The sequence below is a fragment of the Myxocyprinus asiaticus genome, chromosome 18 (genome assembly GCF_019703515.2).
Source record: "Myxocyprinus asiaticus isolate MX2 ecotype Aquarium Trade chromosome 18, UBuf_Myxa_2, whole genome shotgun sequence".
Taxonomy (NCBI): Eukaryota; Metazoa; Chordata; class Actinopteri; order Cypriniformes; family Catostomidae; genus Myxocyprinus; species Myxocyprinus asiaticus.
Genome location: NC_059361.1, coordinates 17509937 through 17522877, shown reverse-complemented (window position 1 = coordinate 17522877; position 12941 = coordinate 17509937). Strand labels below are relative to the sequence as shown.

Genomic DNA, 12941 nt, shown 5'->3' with positions numbered 1-12941 from the left:
TGGGATATGTGAAAAAAAATAATTTCACTGTATATGTGCAAATGTATAATGTGTGATAAATAAATAAAAAAAAAAAAAAAAAAATTAAGTGATGTTTAATAGCATCAGCCTTTGGGTGACGGCAGCAGCTCCTTTGGTGTGGATAGAGATGCTGAAGTGCATTGTGAATTACCAATATTTTTTAGCCCTACACCCTTCAACCCTCTGAAGCTCACACTCTGGAGGGTAAACTCTCTGAAGGGATTAGGGCATAGAGATGAGCCCTTCGGAATGGAACGCACTCTGTCTGTAAGTTCCGTCAGAAAACAGCGCGTGGGGCACTTGGGTGTGTTTAGAATTTTCCGATGTAAAAAACTAATATGGATTATTTATGAAAACTGGGACTGGTAATTTTGCGTTGTGTCACCGCAAAAAAAAATCTGCTTTTATGTTTCTAGTATTCTTGCTTTGATGAAACACCAGGGGACCCCCAAAGTTACATGTTTTGGTCCCTCAACTCTTACTGGTCCCCCACCCCCCCCACCCTCAATTCGAACACTGGATATGACACCGCAAGTCATGTCAAATACCCAAATACCATTGTACGCGAATATGGTAATCATTCAGTACAATGGTACATATCAGTGTACCATGGGATTTCCAGCTGATACCAACATCGACTTTATTGCCATAGAACAATTTTGTTTGTGTAGGTTTTGTAAGGTTACGATCCATTGTGTCCTGCATTACTTGCTTAAAAGAGATAACATTAAAATTCTTGTCAAAACACATTGCACCTGTTTGATAATGATAGTGATTCATTACTCATTAATCATAACGTAAAACGTAAAGACGTAAAACTTACAAGACAGATAAATTCACTAGAACGGAAATGACAGTCGTTCATTCAGAGCCAAATGTGTGGTAAACTGGGTGAGCTGTAATTTAGCAGATTTCTGAACTTGACCTTTGACAGGAGACACTCGTACACCCTTCCTGCATGTGTATGTGTTTGTGTAACTGGCTCACCTGTGTGTTTGTTTGTATGCCTGTATATGCTCTTGGAACAGCCACAGGTCTGTTGGCCTCCTCAGTGCTGTTGTAGTCTGAGAGAGAGAGAGAGAGAGAGAGAGAGAGAGAGAGAGAGAAAGAATAGAATAGAGGAAAGGAAAATGGGAAATACAGTTCTGGAGATAGGCCAGCACTGATGTAATGGGTGTGTATGAGTGTGGTTTTGTTTTAGAGAGCTTCACTTCCTAACCTCTCTGTTCTTATGCCTCATCTCTTCCCCCAGGATGTCCCAGAGCCAAAACACAGACTGTGAGCTGAGATATCAGCAGCTCCCTAATCCCACCATACACATACAGTGGTGCCCAAAAATATTGGCACCCTTGGTAAATATGAGCAAAGAAGGCTGTGAAAACAAATCTGCATTGTTTATACTTTTGATCTTTCATTAAAAAAAATCACAAAAATCTAACCTTTAATTGAAGTAAAACAATTGAAACAGGGGAAATATCTCATTATTAAATAAATATTTTTCTCCAGAACGCATTGGCCTTAATTAATGGCACCCTTTTATTCAATACTTTTTGCAACCTCCCTTTGCCAAGATAACAACTCTGAGTCTTTTCCTATAATGCCTAATGAGGTTGGAGAACACATAACAAGGGATCTGAGACCATTCCTTCATACAGAATCTCTACAGAACCTCAGAAATTCAGAGATCCATGTTGGTGGACTCTCCTCTTCAGTTCACCCCACAGATTTTCTATGGGGTTCAGGTCAGGGGACTGGGATGGCCATGGCAGAAACTTGATTTTGTGGTCAGTGAACCATTTTTGTGTTGATTTTGATGTTTGTTTTGGATCATTGTTCTGCTGGAAGATCCAACCAGGGCCCATTGTAAGCTTTCTGGCAGAGGCAGTCAGGTTTTGATTTTTTATCTGTTGGTATTTGATAGAGTCCATGATGCCATGTATCCGAACAAGATGTCCAGGACCTCTGGCAGAAAAACAGCCCCACAACATTAAAGATCCAGCACCACATTTAACCGTGGGCATTGGGGACTACTTCATCTCTGTGTGCGCCAAACCCATCTCTGGTGTTTGCTGCCAAAAAGCTCTTTTTTGTTTCATCTGACCATAGAACCCGGTCGCATTTGAAGTTCCAGTAGTGTCTGGCAAACTGAAGACGCTTGAGTTTGTTGTTTGATGAGAGCAGAGGCTGTTTCTCTTGAAACCCTCCCAAACAACTTGTGGTGATGTAGGTGATGTCTGATATTTTTTTTGGGACTTTCTGACCTCAAAACTTAACTAATTTCTGCAGTTCTCCAGCTGTGATTCTTTGAGATTATTTGGCCACTTGAACCATCCTCCTCACTGTGTGTGGGGACAGTATAGAGACACATCCTTTTCCAGGCCAATTCTTAAGATCTCCAGTCGATTGGAACTTGTTAATTATTGCCCTGATGGTGGAAATGGGCATTTTCAATGCTTTGTCTATTTTCTTCTAGCCAGTTCCCATTTTGTGAAGCTCAACAACCTTTTGTCACACATCAGAACTATATCTTTAGTCGAACCCACTGTGATTGATGATTAAGGGAATTTGGCCTGTGTGTTACCTCATATTTATACCCCTGTGAAACAGGAAGTCGTGACTGAACAATTTCATGTTCCTAGTTACCCAGGTGCACTAAAAAATTTAAAATATGAATGGGAAAATTCTTCAGATATATTTTACTCATAAGAATTTCTAGGGGTGCCAATAATTGTGACCAACATGTTTTGGAGAAAAACATTTATTTAATAATGAAATATTCTTTCAATTGTTTAACTTCAATTAACTTTTTCACAGCCTTATTTGCTCATATTTACCAAGGCTGCCAATATTTTTGGCCACCGCTGTAGTCATTACACACCACGCTTTAGATACTAAGCTACACGTGGCTTGATGGGCTTAACACGAATCAGCCTCCCTCAAGAAAGCATTTATTAGATCTACATGCTGTTTATCCAGAAATAATTTTCCCATTTTTAATTTATCATACTTTAAAATATTACCTTTAAAATCACAGATTTGTGGTATAGATGTGGTCTGTTTAAAGCAAATCGGTGCCTTTCAGCCTGACTTGAATGTGATTTTGAAACTGTTTATAATGTATTATGCTGATTTTCTAATTTAGCAATAAGAAACAAGAGGTCATGCAATATTGTAAATATAGTCACAAGCTGTTGTGAAGCAAAATGCACAAGTGTATTTGAGTTGTGACTGTATTCAGAATACTGCACAGCCTTGAGGGCCTTTTTGCTTTTGTAAAACAGTTTTACCTCTAATCCTTCTAAATAAAATAAAATGTAAATTAACATTTTAAAATGTAATCCATTTTAATGAATAAAAGAAACATTGTAATTAAAATAACTGATTTTGGTGTTTTGCATTTTGTGAGATCTTCTCCAACAAAAAAAAGTACTCAAAAGTGCCATGGTACTACCACAGATTTTTGACTATTTGGGTATATGGCTGTTTTTATCAACATCAAGCATATGAATGTACAGTAGATAACAAAGGTAATATCAATGTCCACTTCAGTGGCATTGGATTCTGTTTGATGGAGAGAAAATAGAGAGGTAGAGTTATGTTTTGATAATGGAGATAGTCTCGGCTCTGTGGCTATTTACGGTATGCTGAATAGGAGCTTCAAATCCTCCTAGGTTTCCCATGTGAGGAGTGTGTGTGTGCTTATGAGGGTGTCGAGCACAGAGTGAGTGGTCTGGGTTATTTCAATGCAGAGGGTTGAGAGAGGGCTCTAGGGTCTGAGAGGGGTCCACTATAGGTGGACATTTTAGTTTGTGTGTCTGAGAAATTTGCCTTTGTTCTAGTTGTTTATTTAAGGGTGTGGGTGCTGTGAATGCTTCGAGCTTTTTAGGGCACTGAGTGCATGCTGAGTGTGTACGCAAGTATGATTGTGTTAAGAGGGAAAAGAAAGAAATTGCAGCTCAGGTTGTTATTTTTCACAGTGCTGTTGAGTTGTGGAGAGCTTTTGCTCATTTTAATGAGCAAGCGTATGTGTTAGTGTTTGTACTTTTACAACAAAAATTAAACCTGTAATTATCAAGTATAAATGTGGTGTTGTCATTGTCTCTGTAGGGGCCAATGAGGATGTGAAACATGTCTGTTTACACTGTGTAATGACTCCTAGCTCATTATATGAAACATTTATTAGGCGCTTAGCATTGGTGGCACATTACACAAAGTGGCATACTGCTATGCCTGTGGACATCTGAAAATGAGGATCCTGCTGAAAAGACCAGTTTAGACCAGCATGATTTACCATATTGGTGCAGGCTGGTTAGTGCTGGTTTGATGTTTGTCTAACTGTTGGACCAGCATCACCATGCTGATCACCAGCAAAAATGCAGACCAGTCAGCTTGGTTGTTCTGGTGATGTTGTTTGGCCAAAAACATCTTGCTGGTTAAAGTGACAAAGTGGTTAAATTCATATCTTCAGAAGCAATATGTTAGGTGTGGGTGAGAAACATATCAATATTTAAAGCTACACTATGTAACTTTTTTTGTTTTGTTAAAAAAACAACAAAATGTCATTAATGAGAGAGTGCAACAAAAATCCATCTTCCAAAAAATGTCTTTATTTTACCCAAATACACGTTGATAAACCTATAATAATGATTTATATTTTAGAGCTGTCGGGACGGATTTCGTGGGAAATTGCATACATACGTCATTCGCCCGTGCATGTATGCGTCATATCCGTACACGGAGAAAATAAGCTCCGGCTACTGTAGCGCGTGCATGGTGTGGGAGTAGCATGAAGCTGAAAGTTTGTTGTCACAACGAATGAGAAAAATTGACCTTGGATCATTCAAAATGACAAACCTTAGGGGAATCATCGGTTGTAAAAACAAAGAAACCCCAAACAGAGCAGAGTCTACAAGCAAAAAGGGAAAGCGACAGAGTCCGTAATAAAACCTGAATCAACATCAGCTTGGCTTTTCAGAGGTGGCGACAACTCCAAGATCTGAAAGGATTTAAAAGCGACCCATAGATGGTTTTTTTCTTAGGTAAGATATTTTATTGATATGGTTTATGTATAGTTGGGTAATCATACACACATCTGTATGTGTGTGTGTGTGTAGTGAAATACAATAATTATACTGTAATCGTTGCAGAACATTTCACTTGCTAGCACACGTGTGTATTTTTCTTTATAACGGCAATAATTTATATCAATAAATCCATTAGTCCTAGGCTTGCCAAGGACATGTGAGTCTTGAAATGATGTTGACCACTGGTTGGTAACAATGACAATCTATAAATTAGTTACTACCATGGTCTATTTGGACAGAATATCCTGCAGTTATAAAAACTTTCCAACGTTTGACCTTATCAGACTAGCAATTGTTATGTCTAATGTTAACAAACGTTGCCTAACTTTTATAATGTCATTTATTTCAAAACATCAATGTTTCCAATAAGTCAAAACAACAGCATAAGATATGACACTTATCTGCTCAGATGACATGTTTTCGGATATCCGTTTTTTCCTTTCTTTCGTTATTTATTTGTTCATTCGCTCTGATAAGATGTCCTGTATCCTTGTGTACATTGGTGCCTCGAACCACATTCATTCGCGCAGAGGAGCAGAGCCGAAGCACAAATTACATCATTACCAAAACAATGTTCTTCCACAAGACACATGCAGTTTTATTTTTTAACCGCTAGAGGGCCAGAAGTTACATAGTGTAGCTTTAAGTCCTTTTTTACTATAAATTCTCCTCCCTGCCCAGTAGGTGGCGATATGCACGAAGAATGATAACCGCCAAAAATAAAAGAAGAAGAATGTAAAAATGAAAGTGAAAAAGGACATAGATAGTAAAAAAAATAAAAAATAAAAAATAGCTGGGGACCAGCATATGCTGGCCATTAAAAAAAAATTGATTTCCGCATTTCAATTTAATAACAAAATTCCATCAAATTGAATTAAGGTATCTTTAACAAAATAAAATAAAAAACGAAATATTTTTATATTTATTAAATTAATTTAGTTAAAAATTGCACAATTCATTTGATGGAATTTTGTTATGAAATTGAATTGTGTAAATCGTAAAAAGAGGCTAAACTGTAACATTAAAGGGATGATACACCCAATATACAAACCCTCATGTCATTCTAAAACGACTTTTATTCGTGGAACACGAGGAGAAATTTTGAAGAATTTACTGGCCGTTTTTTCCATGTAATTGCAAAGAATGAGGACTGGAGCTTATAACAAGCACCATAAAAGTATTATAAAATACAACTTGTATATATATACTGTGTATATATATATATATATATATATATATATATATATATATATATATATATATATATATATATATATATATTTATATATATATACACTGGCGGCCAGAAGTTTGGAAGAACGTATAGATTTTGCTCTTATGGAAAGAAATTGGTACTTTTATTCACCAAAGGGGCATTCAGCTGATCACAATGTATAGTCAGAACATTAATAACGTGAAAAATTACTATTACAATTTGAAAAAAATGTTCATAACTTCTTAAAATACTTCAAAGAGTTCTCATCAAAAAATCCTCCACTTGTAGCAATGACAGCTTTGCAGATCCTTGGCATTCTAGCTATCAGTTTGTCCAGAAACTCAGGTGACATTTCACCCCACGCTTCCTGTAGCACTTGCCTTAGATGTGGCTGTCTTGTCGGGCACTTCTCACACACCTTACAGTCTAGCTGATCCCACAAAAGCTCAATGGGGTTAAGATCCAAGTGTGTATATATATATATATATATATATATATATATATATATATATATATATATATATATATACACACACACACACTACCGGTCAAAAGTTTTGAAACACATAATTTTTTATCACATTTTAGAATAATAGTAAAGTCATCAAAACTATGGAATAACATAAATGGAACAATGGGAATTATGTTGTGACTAAACAAAATCCTAAATAAATCAAAACTGTGTTATATTTTAGCATCTTCAAAGTAGTCACCCTTTGCCAAGAATTTTCAGACATGTACACTTGGCATTTTCTCAAACTTCTTGAGGTATCACCCTGGGATGCTTTTTAAACAGTATTGAAGGAGTTCCCATCTATGTTGGGCACTTATTGGCTGCTTTGCTTTATTATTTGGTCCAAGTCATCAATTTCAAAAACTTTTTTTTATTTTTTATTACATTTTAGTTTTATAATGAAATAAATTAATATGGTGGCACAATTATATTTTTGTCTACGAAATTGATTTCAAACATTTAAGCATACGCCTTCAGATCAAAAGATTTTAAAGATCATGAGAAACATTTCAGTCAAGTGTTTCAAAACTTTTGACCGGTAGTGTGTGTGTGTGTGTGTGTATGTATGTATGTATGTATGTATGTATATATATATATATATATATATTCACCTTCAAACCTTGTCTGATTACAATATCATTTCACTCTATTTTGGTGCCCCCTGCTGGACATTTCACTGGGAAACTGCAGCCAAACGTGTAATGAAGCATGTAATTTTGGTTTGCAAAAATGTTGCCAATGGCACGAAAATTTAATGAGATCAGACTGTCTAATCTGCTCTGTTTATGTGCTTTGGTTTGAGATACCCTTTAGCTTTTTAGTCACATTTAGTCATTCTTCTTCATCTCATGTCCATGTCCCAGTCAGTCATTCAATCACTGAATCGTTTTCTCTCAACCCCACTTTCATCATGCTCCCTCTCTCCTCTCCTCTCCTCTCCTCTCCTCTCCTCTTCTCTCCTCTCCTCTCCTCTTCTCTTCTCTTCTCTTCTCTTCTCTTCTCTTCTCTTCTCTTCTCTCCTCTTCTCTGTAGTGGCCACTTATGAGACAGTCGTGACTGCACATCCACACTGCTTTTTAGAGTGTCATTACCCAGAACACAGCAGCTGTGTGATTTGCATGGCAGTGTTTGGACCTCTCTCACTGGAGAATGCGAGTGTGGCTTTGAATTATTCATTTTAGGGGACACGGAAAATTATCCTCTTTCTCTCCCGGTCAGTCTATCTTTTTCTACTCATTCTGTGCTCTTACGGATTTGTTAGCTCCCCCTTTAAATCAAGTTGAAATGTTGTGGTCCGCTTGCTCAATACCGCAGTCTTTTAAGTCTACTCTATTTGTTTAAGTTCTCATGGCTGTCTGTGGATGACTGTCTGACTGCAGACATACTTGGTCTCTGTGGTAGTGCCAATCGATGGTGACATTTTTCAGTTTCCTGGGTTGTTTGTTGTTTTCAAATTGTCACAATCTGTTCCCCCACTGGAGCTTAGAGAGATATCAGAATAATAGCTCAAACTAGCAGATTTAAAAGCAGATTTCAGCCCAGTGCACATGAAGAGCACATCACAAACAGCCATGAATGACAATTACTTCAAGTGGTGCTTGCTAAAGCAACTATTGCTATTGCTCATTCTGTAGTATTAATCTTCAGTGCATAAGTCTGCGTTGTTTATGCTATGGACATGAATGATACCCTCAAATCATGCCAGTTGCTGAGGACAGGAGAGTTGTGTAAAAATGACTTTTTAAGCAATCTGACATTGTCACCTGGTGGATGATAAAATGAGTGCAAATAAATCAAACTTATGTTAACCCAAGCCATTTAACAGAATGTCATAGGTACTTTGGGGTGGGTTGGACACTTGGGCCTGCAAGCAGTCACCTAGCAACTACCCAGAACACCCTTGCAACCACATAGCAATGCATTAAGAAAAACTCCCTGAACACTTTATCAAATGCATAGCAACCACTCAGAACAACCTAGCAGCATGGTAGCAACTTTCACATGGTCAGGCACCACTCTAATTTTCTGCAGAAAATTTAAAAAAAAATCTAGTTGGTCTTTTCTGCTATACATGAACTAGAAAAATTAGAGACTACACTCTCAGTTATTTTATACTGTCTTTATACAGTATTTTTAGTGTATCTACTGAATAGTCATGTAGTTGATTTCACTAACATACATTTCTTTGTTTGTTTCTTCTGTCTAGAAATCATTTTCTCTGGTGATTGAGGCTTTGGACCATGACAATGAAACATCAGAGCCAGGTATGATGATGATGTTTTGTGTGTGTGTGTGAGAGAGAGAGAGAGAGAGAGAGAGAGAGAGAGAGAGAGAGAGAGAGAGAGAGAGAAGAGGTGTGTGTGTGTGTGTGTGTGTGTGTGTCTGTGTCTTAAATAAAATCCATGGATCATATGCTTCCTCACACAAACTGTTTGTTGCAGTTTAATACTAAAGAGAATATAGAAAGAAGGAAAATTCTCAAACAACAAAAAGACAATCCTTGTTTCCCCCTCATGCTTTCTCTTGGGGATTACAAGAGGGCTGAAAGATGCATGGGAGATCACTCTCCATGACTCTTTCATTTCCTGTTGCTTTCTGATTTTTTTCTCCTTATAATTGCAGAAAAGCTCCATGACTGAAAATGTTGCTGCATTTTACCCAAACACACACATACACACTCACCGATTATGTTCTCACACAATGTTATGGTAGACTTTTTCATGAATAAATTTATGAATTACACACACCTTGTGTCAGCAAAATTAACAGTAATTCCAGTCTAAGTTTTCAGTAGAAAAGAAGCCAGTGTTCTTTGCAATTTTTTTCCAACTTTTTTCTGGACTTTAAAGGAAGGATTCAGATCTCTTTTTATTTAGTTATTTTTTGGAGCTCATTCAACTTAAATATTGTTATAATTTGTAAACAAATAATAATGGTAATAATAAATTATTATTAATATTGACTTTTAAGTACAACAGTAATATACTGTATTTCAGTCATGCACCTATAACTTTAAAACCCTCTGGCTTTTATTTTGACACTCTGAACTCTCCAGGAGGTCCTGTACATGTCTGTATGTAGGCTAGTTCACTGTAGTTTATTTAGCTTCTTATTCAAATTCTGGTAAAATGCACCTCCATATTATAAGTGAACCAAACTATTGAGCATCTACATCTGAGATGTAGCGTTCAAATATTGCGCACTGCTTTGAAGTCTGAAAATAGCCACGAGTGCATCCCCAGCCTGCGCGTGCTTATGTGTGTGTATATTTGTGTCAACAGAGCATCTCCATTCACTAACGCACTTGGGCTGCACATGCATACTATATATTTACTTATTAAACACAGTCTTTTGCAATTCAAAGAGCTATTGCATGCCTTCAGGTGGCTTTGGATAAAATGCACGAGTCATAAGGACTAATTTAGTGGTGTTTTATTGGTTCTTTTATGTCATTTTTGGAACATGACAGTAACGAACATGACTAACACACAGTATCGGATTTGGATCGGGCTCGTAGGACCGATACCCAATTTGTTTAAAACGTCAGTGTCAAGGACGATACCGATCCAGGTATAGGATCGGTGCATTAATAGAGACAAAAATCTACACAATCAGATTGCAGTTTTGTAAAATTATTTGAATCAGGAATGATTCAGAAACAAGGGGAGAATTTTTGAAGAATGTTTTTTGCATACAACAACAGTTCCCAGTGTCCATGACTCTCAAATAAAAAAATAATTAAATAAGAAAAAGACAACACACACTATCCTAAAGTACTAACAAAGTAGTCCATATAGTTTATATTTCAAGTCTTTTTAGGAGCTTTACAGCCGTAGAAAAGCACGGAAAAGACATGCATAAAGGTTCTTAAAAACTTCTTCTTTAAAATGATTACATTTCTTGAAAAAATAACAATGTACAGGTTTGGAACAACAAGAGGGTGAGTAAATAATGACAACATTTTCATTTTAGGCTGAATTATTCCTTGAAGTTTTGAGACCCAGGTAATAAATAGAAAGGTCTCAAGACCAAGACCACCATATCAACACTACAGATCTGATATGCAATTTCTTTTTTCCAGCACTCTTTCTCACATTTATCTTCATTCTTATTTCATTCCTTCCTACCTCTTTTCTGAATTCCACCTGGAAATCCAACTTTATTGTAATTTCCTCTTCTTCCACCTTGTTTCTTTTCTCAATCTCTCTGTGTCTTTCTTATTTTTTATCTCTCATTGTCACTGCCCTTCAGCTCCTGTCAAGTCTTTTCATTTACTTTATCCATCCCTTCTCTTATTCATTAGATTAGAGCCTGTCTCCAATGAGGTGAGGCTTAGCTGGGCTGAGTCGAGAGTCTAAGGGGGCTTTCACACTGGGCACGTTTGCTGCGGTCCGATTCCGAGTGCGATTGTTCCCGGTGCCCCCCGCAGCGTTGGTCTGGATTCACACTCACTTGATTCTATCGAACCCCGGTCCATTTGCGTTCATCTTACGTCATCACAAACACGCATGGAGAACACAAGGCGACTCATCATACTTTTAGTTTTTTTGTGATTTTGGTGCCATTATGCACAGCAGAGTGAACGACAACTGCATATATGTGCGCTTCATGACGTAACTCATCAGATGTCCAGGGGAAGGCGGCTTGCTGCTGCTCGCAAACTGCGTTTTTTGAGGAGATAGCTGATTGCAAGGAATTCATTTGCATCTTTGTTTACACTGCACGCTTACGCTCGTGTCCAAGGTGAAGTTATCGCCACTGTCATCTCCTATTATACCCTATATTTATAACCTATTATAGTATTTATAAGGTGTATGGATAGATAGATGTCGTCATCGGCTAAAACGCATGCTCAGGTTACTTTACTTCCTGAATGAGTGCGCACCCGAGTCCGAGTTGCTTTCACATTCACGCGAATCGCGCTACAGTTCCATTGCAACCCGAACTCAGACCACCTCCTACAGGTAGTCTCGGGTTCGGTACCGCAGTGCGCTCCCCGGTCCGCATGACAGCTTTCACATTACCAATTTTTCATGCGAACCGTGCTGTGTTTCGAACTAAACTGCCAGTGTGAAAGCACCCTAAATGAAATTAGTTTAGATTTATAGAGCTATTTTTCCTGCCAGCTCTGGCTTATAACACAGCCATGTACTGTATCTGAGTCTCATATAGCTTTAACAGTCTTTAACAGTGTCCGTTCTGATCCATTATGCCATTGAGAAAGAGTGTGTGAGAGAGAAAGATTGAGAGAGTGACAAGGACACAAAAGTTCTAAACCTGTAGGCCTGTAACTTCCTTTCTTCTGTGGAATACAAAATGAGTTGTTAGGCAGAATGTGCAAGCATCTCTTTTTTTATACAACTAAAGTAGTAATAGTGGTGATTTTTACTGTCAAACCTCAAAAAGGACAAAAACACACTTAAAAGTAGTCCTTATGACCTGTACGCTGTATTCAAAGTCTTCTGAAGCCATTCGATAGCCAGTTGAGTTCTCTTACCCTGGATCTGCCCTCCACATCTAAAATCATTAATTCAAAGGACTAGGAACGATATTGAGTGTTTAATTCCTGTCTATTCCTTTGATGGATACTTTGTTATAGTTATCTTACACGTGTGAGATTACACACATCTTATAGATGCTTGTGTGTTTGTATGATTGTGTGTGAGATCAGAGTCACGCTCATGTATATTCATGTGCATGAACATATCAGTGATAAACTGTGTTCATGCTCCTCTACATACAGTAAATGCAGCTCTGCTATAGTCATTACCGTCTCTCTGACTGTTGTAGAATGATGTATAAATGGACCACTGACTGTGATCATGCTGCAGTCCATTAACAGATGAGACCATGACGAGCAGATCTGTGTGTGTGAATTTTGTGTTTTGTGTGTGCACTTGTTTATTGAGTGTGTGTGGTTGTTAGGATAACTTATCTGTGTTTGAACACCTTCACTCTTCCCTGTTTTCATTCCTTTGTTTTTGAGCCCAGATGATCTCATTTATTAGACATGGGGTCTTCAACCTTTTTCAGGCCAAGGTTGCATTTTAAGCCTGGCCTGTAATGTGTATAGTACCATATTTACAGTATGGATCTACAGACTTGT

General features: G+C 37.6%; 1 protein-coding gene across 2 annotated transcripts in view; it reads left to right on the top strand.

Moving 5' to 3' along the window:
• Positions 1 to 12941, top strand: part of LOC127456491 (protein jagged-2-like) — an 84129-nt gene that overhangs the window by 52261 nt on the left and 18927 nt on the right. For both annotated transcript variants that reach the window (XM_051725011.1, XM_051725010.1), the window contains exon 3: positions 9042 to 9099. In XM_051725011.1, coding sequence (XP_051580971.1) covers positions 9042 to 9099 — 58 coding nt within the window. The remainder of the gene's footprint in view (positions 1 to 9041; positions 9100 to 12941) is intronic.